The sequence below is a fragment of the Podospora anserina genome, chromosome 3 (assembly GCF_000226545.1).
Source record: "Podospora anserina S mat+ genomic DNA chromosome 3, supercontig 2".
In the NCBI taxonomy this organism is placed as follows: domain Eukaryota; kingdom Fungi; phylum Ascomycota; class Sordariomycetes; order Sordariales; family Podosporaceae; genus Podospora; species Podospora anserina.
The window spans coordinates 972,989-979,356 of NW_001914856.1; the positions used below are offsets into that span (position 1 = coordinate 972,989).

Sequence of the window (6,368 nt, forward strand, 5' to 3'; positions counted from 1 at the left end):
ATATCCTTGTCTCAACAGGATGGGTATACCGGCCGTCGAAAGGTTCAAGATGAGAGTCTCGATGATGTTTTGATCGACCATGTCTACTTTCGACATTACCCTTTTCACAGTCTTGCCCAAAGACCAAGTCAAAAAAGCAGATGTCATTGCCAAGACGTTGGATGACCATGTCGAGACTGGTGGTAGTCTATATACCTTCTCAAAAGTCTAGTCCATCCTCCGTTGATGACCGGCTGCCCAACTCTCAAACAACAAAAGCAAAATCTGACCAGGTACCCGGGGAGGGATGCCAAAACCACCGCTTCCACACCCCTAAACAACATGCCCCCCCACTTTGGTACCCCAACTAACCACTCCCTCACACACCAAGCAAAGCCAACCATAGGTAACAGACAACTCAATTAGAGAGACGAGACTACCCTCGCTGGCTTGTCTCAGCAGGGAGACAACAAAAGGGGCCCTCTTCCCAAAGACCACTGCGCCATGCTCGGGGTATCTTGCCATCTAAAACGCCTCTAAAATGCAAGAGTACAAAAGAAAACCCCCTAGCCCGCCAAAACCACCAGATGTGCAAGCTAGGGTATCGGCCTCCCTATTCCAATCCCATCTAATACCCCTTGTACCTCTTATCCGCCCCTTCAACCAGCCCTGCGGCACCTCCCTCCCCCGCCTCCCCATCCCCTCCCTCTCCCTACCCAAAACCTCCAACTCCCCCAGTAACTCCCTCTCCACAAAAACCAAATGCTCCATCTCCACCGCCACCCCCTGGTTGTCCTTTGTCCTATCAAACCTCAACTCCATCTTATTCCTCCTAACCTGCTCCAGCGCCTGCTGCTTCCCCCTAATCCTCTCCTCCATGGCCAAAATCTCCTCCCTCATCCGATACTGCTCAGCACCAAACTGCCCCGTTTGTCTCTCCCGCTCACCGATCGACCTCTCCAGCTCTGGGCCTAGAGATGGGGCTTCCTCGCGGGGTTTGGGCTGGGCCGGGTTCCAGAAGGGGTAGTTTGGTGTGTCGTAGTTGCTTAGGGGTGGAGGGGGGTATTGTTGCCAGCTTGTGAGGGAGATGGGGAAGACACCACGGGCGGGGGTGTGCATGGGGATGTTGCGGTAGTGGTGGATTAGGGAGGGGGTGGAGCCGGGGATGTGCCCTCCGGGAGAGATGCCGGCTCTTATGGCGGCTGTTGTGGCGGCTGTTGTGGCGGGTGAGTCCGGGGGTGCGGTGGTGGGCTGTGGGTTGTTGGGTGGGATGTTAGGAGGGGGGGCTGAGGGTGTGATTCTGAGAGAGTTGGTCGCGGTGGCGAGTGAAATATCGGTGGCTGTGGTCGGGGGATGAGCGCTGGTGTTAGAGCGCCTGCGGGTGCGGGTGCGGGTGGGAGAGTCCATTGTTGTTGATGTTTGATGGGTGTGAAGTCTTGTTTGATGTCGAGGGGAAGGTTTTGTTGGCGTACGGGAAAGCCAAGGGTACGTTATATGTAGGGACTGGAGCATCTGGGTGGACAGTCTTGCCAGGTGAATGGGACGGGGTCTTGCAAAACTCTTCAATTCAGATGACAATGGATCGGATCGGCGGGTGACCGATACGTTCTTCGGCGCCATTTCATCTCTAACCGTCAAAAATGGGAAGGCACGAGAGCAAGTCGGAGAGCAGCTTGTTGGTGATATGGTCAGTTGCTCCAGATAAGAGCACAAGTCTCCATAGCAGCGAGGTCGTAAGAAGCATATAGATATCAGAGATGGACCTGTCCCCTCGATACTCATCATGATTGTTATTCTTTTACAAAGTGATACCTTCTCTTTCTTCCATGCTAGATAGAAGTCCATCTACTGCTTGAGCTGAAAAGATCAAGTCACCAAAATACACCCATTACCCATCAAACCGCCAAGAAGAATCCAAGTCGACTTCCTAGACTATACAAGTCCATAATCTGTCCGTCAAAAATCTCGAGCGAAGAAAGTCAGAGTCGATCGCAAAGTCACTCTACCTTCGACGAAGACTCGACCAAGACCAAGACCAAGACACCATTCACCAATCTCACCACCAACAACAACAGTCTTTCTGATCATAATTACGTCTGGTCTAAAGGGCACGATCGCTACCCAGCCGGTGGAAAGCAAGGCCCGCCCACTGATCCGGTGTACCACGCTGTCTCACCTTCCCCTGAACGATCAGCTCTTAGTCTATCCTCAAAGCCAACATTCCGACAACATATTCCGACCGTTCCCGTCTCCCGGCCTCGGTCCCGCCCGTTCCTTCGGTCAAGCCTGCCATCAACATACCCAATCTGCCAAACGGACCCCAACAACAGGCGGGAGAGACTCGGTTTTTTTTTTTGGCCTTCCTGATCGTACCTGAGCATATAACTTGAGTAAAGGGTGAGTGTTTTGCGGTGTGGGGCTTAAAGCTGAAAAGGGGCAAGTAAACAAAATCGATGTTGCTGTAACAACATCGAAAACAGGCGTTCTGAGTACAGCGATATAAAATACATCTCGTCGTAAGATCAAGCTCTTTTTATATGTGAATCTGGGTATCGCTCATTCAAATCCTCCTACTACGTCACATTCCAACAGCTCCAAGACGAAATATCTCAAGACGTCACCGGCCCAACCGACACCTTCTCCATCTCCCTCCTCTGCATCTCCATCTCAGCATACATACTAATCTTCTCCCTCCTCTTCCTCTCCGTCTCCAACTCCGCAAACCTCCCCCTGGCACCGTGCTTAATTTTGGTGATCATATCCGCCGCCTTCCCCCTCGTGATATCCCCCGGCTCAAGCGGAACCAGCTTCGACCTCAGCTTATTCAAAAATCTCAGCTGCCCCTCCGACGCCGGTGCCTTCCTCCACGGCATCCTCTGCGAGATATAAAACGGCGCATAAAATTCCGCCACAAACCTATCACACCCATGCACCGCATCCCTAAAATCCATCGTCCTTAATATCTCCCTCGGCGCCGCCCACGGTGACTTCCCATTCGAGAGCGCCCTCATCACATATCCCTTCCACATCGTCTTCCTCTCTCCCTCCTCCTCTCCATCTTTCCCGCGTGGGGGTACAGCCACCTCCTTCTCCAACCGCATCACATCCCTATCCGTGCTCAAAACGTACTTGTTCGGATTCACCTGCACCCACGCATTCTGACTAATAGCCCTAATATGCTTCTCCCCCGCCGCATCCGAGATCAGGTCAAAAACAGAATCATACTCGGTAAACGCCACCTTGTAGCTCTCTCCCGTCGGACGCGCCTTCTTGGCAGCCTTCGACATCCTCTTCTCCCTCCCCTCCGCCGTCTCCTTCTTCTCTCCCCCCTCTCTCGCCAAAGCGAGAAGTTCCCCTCCCGTCTTCTCCGCAACCAACTCATCCGGATCCAGCCCAAACAGCGTCGGCGTGGTGATGATCCCCACGTCCAAACTCGCCACCATGTCAATAACATGACAATTCTCCTTCCCCTCATGCAGCCTCATCCCCCGTCCGATCATCTGTATCAGCAAATTCCTCGACCTCGTCGGCCTGGCCAACACGACGCAGTCAATATTGGGAATATCCGTCCCCTCGGTAAAAACACCACAGTTAAGCAAGACAGGAAACTCCTTTTTCTTGAACTTCTCCAGCGTTTCCGCCCGCTCCTTGGCCGGGGTGTCGCCGAATACATACCTGGCATCAATCCCGTGATGCCGAAACCGTTCCGTCAAAGCCGCCACATGGCTCAGATCAACGCAAAAGACCAGCGTGGACTGTCTCTTTGGTGGTGCGGCTTTTGCAAACCAGGCTCGAACGACAATGTCGTTTAGCTCGGGGGAGTTGACGGCTCTTGACAACGAGGCGGTTTCGAACTCGCCTGTCCCACCCGCACCCTTGGCTCGGACGCCGGAGAGGTCGGCTCTGGACTCGACGGTGGTGAAGACGACTTCGGAAAGCCACTTGTCCGCAATCATGTCGATGTAATCCTTGTGGTAGACGATCTCGTCGATGGCCGCTCCTAGTTTTAGGCCGTCTGAGCGGGAAAAGGTGGCTGATACGCCGACCAGGGTGGGGGAGTCGGGTTGTTTTTGCCGGAGGTTCATGTGCTCCAAGATCTTGAGATAGCCTGGGGCGACGATGTGGTGTGCTTCATCGACGAGGACAAGTTTGTAGTTTGAGGGGTCGAACTTCAGGAGACGGTCTTTGGACAGGATGGATTGCATGCTGGCGACGGTGATGTCGGCAAAGCCGGTTGCTTGGAGGTTTCCGAGCTCGACTTCGACGGTCTTGTTTGGGTAGGCTGACTGGCAGTGGCGGGCGGCTTGCTCGACTAGTTCTCGCCTGTGGGCGAGGATGAGGGTGCGGGTTGCTTGGGGGTTTGGGGGTGTGACGCGGTCGATGAGGTGGGTGAAGATGACTGTTTTGCCGGCGCCGGTGGCGAGGGAGATGCCGAGGCGTTTGTGGCCTTGGGTTATGGAGGTCAGGACTGCTTGGATGCATTCTTCTTGGTAGGCGCGGAGTTGGATGGGGGTTGGTGGTGATTCTTGTGAGAGGCGGGTGGTGGTTGTGGTGAAGGGGCGTGAGGGCCAGAGTTGGAAGGAGGTGGTTGGGTCTTTGGGGGATTCTTTGAGACGGAGGGCGGTTTTGATGAGCCGCTTCATCATGGCTATGGTGAGCTAGAGTGAGTGAGTGAGTGACTAAATCTCATGGACGGTGGGTGTGTAAGTCGTCTTTTCATGAAAAGAGGTCGTTGATGTTTGAGATTGACAGCTGGTGAGGTGAAAGTTGCAGCTGGGGGCTGCTGTGCGGCTGTGTGATTGGTCAATTTTCTTCAGTGGGCGGACCGCCTGGGATTGCAGTACGCACCTCACTAACGCTTCACTGTAACAGCTGCAGCATCACCGATGAGATTTGAGTTTCGACCGAGTTTTCCTCACCAATACATCAACAAACTCATGTTTTCAGGCGACCTGATCGATTTTATCTGTATCAGTGAGTTATCATCTCATACACCACCTATCAAAGGTAATGCTAACATCAATTACAGAATTGATCGAGGAACTAAAGTCACTGCTCATCACTCAAAACGAACGGTCTCCTCAAGTTAACATGGACATCGACGACGGGTCAGACGGCCAAAGTCCCAACACTGGACCACGCTCCCGCCGGATATCTATGCCAATCCGATCTTCGGGGGTAGACCCAGCACTTATCGATCCGGAGATTCTAGGTTCCGACTGCGAGCGGGAGGAGCCCGAGCTCAACGAGTTTGATGATGCGGAAGAGCGAGAATATGCCCCGTCAGATGCCTCCTCCGAGTACACTGCCCGGCCTAGTTCGGATGACGAAAATGACATCGATTCACCGCCAGACTACGACCTACCCGCGGAGCAACCACCCCAATCCAAACCAGAAAAACGTTCTCTCAGCACCACCTCCCCCCGCCCTGTCAAACGCGGCAAACCACCACCCCCCTTCCGCCCTCGCCTACCTCGACCTCCTGAACGAAGACATCGTCTCCACCTCCACCAAATTCCTCCCACCACCCCCCTCCTTCCCCCCCCTATCCGACTCCCAACACGGCCTCGCATACTGGACCGAAACCGAAAAGATCCTCCTCTTCGAATCCCTCTCCCGCCTCGGCCCCTCCAACCCCCTCGCCATATCCCAACGCCTCAAAACAAAATCCGAACTCGAAGTCTCAGCCTACATCTCCCTCCTCAAATCTTCGGCCGGTGGTTCAGACCCAATCCCCGTATCCGACATCCCTTCCGCAGTAGAACTCTCCCCAGCCCTCTGCCTAGCCCTCGAAGACGCCTCCGACGCTGTAGCAACAAAACAACTCACCCACGAACGAACCCTCGAATCTAACAAATGGGGCCCAGCACACTGGCTCATCACCCCCCAAAACATCGAAGAGATCGAACGTGATCCCGACCCCAAAATGCTCTTCCACCCCCTTTTTCGTCTGCGGACTTGGCTTAAGCTCTCGGAGCGGGTGTTTATGAACTCGAGGGTGGAAGACTATAACTACCGCACTTTTCTGCCGGAGAAGGGACAAAAACCGGGGATTCGTGCTACTGCGCTCGAGGATTTTTATTCGTTGGTCGTCTCCCTCACGCGAAGATTGGTGGCGACGTCTATTTTCATGGCAGAGGAGAGGATAGACCAAAAGAGGAAGAGTGCTTATCCCGAGATTAGCAGGCGGGTTTGGAAAGGGGATGTGAAGGCTGCGCTGCTGGCGGTGAATATGCCTAGTCCTGCCAGGAGGGAAAGGGAGAAGTTTTGGGGAGAGGCTGCGAGGAGGCTGAGGTTGAATGTTGTGGACGATAGTGCCCAGGACGAGAAGGTGAGGATGGGGTGGGATCAGGTGGAGGAGGTGTTGGGGGTTCGGACGACGGGTGGTG

General features: G+C 54.2%; 3 protein-coding genes across 3 annotated transcripts; 1 reads left to right on the forward strand and 2 right to left on the reverse strand.

The window, feature by feature from the left end:
• Window positions 1-504: 504 nt before the first annotated feature.
• Window positions 505-1,764, reverse strand: PODANS_3_4545 (uncharacterized protein; the record flags this gene model as incomplete). Its single annotated transcript, XM_001909206.1, has 1 exon — window positions 505-1,764. The coding sequence occupies one exon, from the start codon at window positions 1,762-1,764 to the stop codon at window positions 505-507; it is 1,260 nt and encodes a 419-aa protein (XP_001909241.1).
• Window positions 1,765-2,588: 824 nt separating this feature from the next.
• PODANS_3_4550 (uncharacterized protein) lies at window positions 2,589-4,625 on the reverse strand (the record flags this gene model as incomplete). Its single annotated transcript, XM_001909207.1, has 1 exon — window positions 2,589-4,625. The coding sequence occupies one exon, from the start codon at window positions 4,623-4,625 to the stop codon at window positions 2,589-2,591; it is 2,037 nt and encodes a 678-aa protein (XP_001909242.1).
• Window positions 4,626-5,233: 608 nt separating this feature from the next.
• On the forward strand, window positions 5,234-6,367 carry PODANS_3_4560 (uncharacterized protein; the record flags this gene model as incomplete). The annotated part of the gene is made up of 1 exon (XM_001909208.1): window positions 5,234-6,367. A coding segment is annotated over one exon (1,134 nt), but the record flags the coding sequence as incomplete, so codon positions are not given.
• Between the last annotated feature and the right edge of the window lies 1 nt (window position 6,368).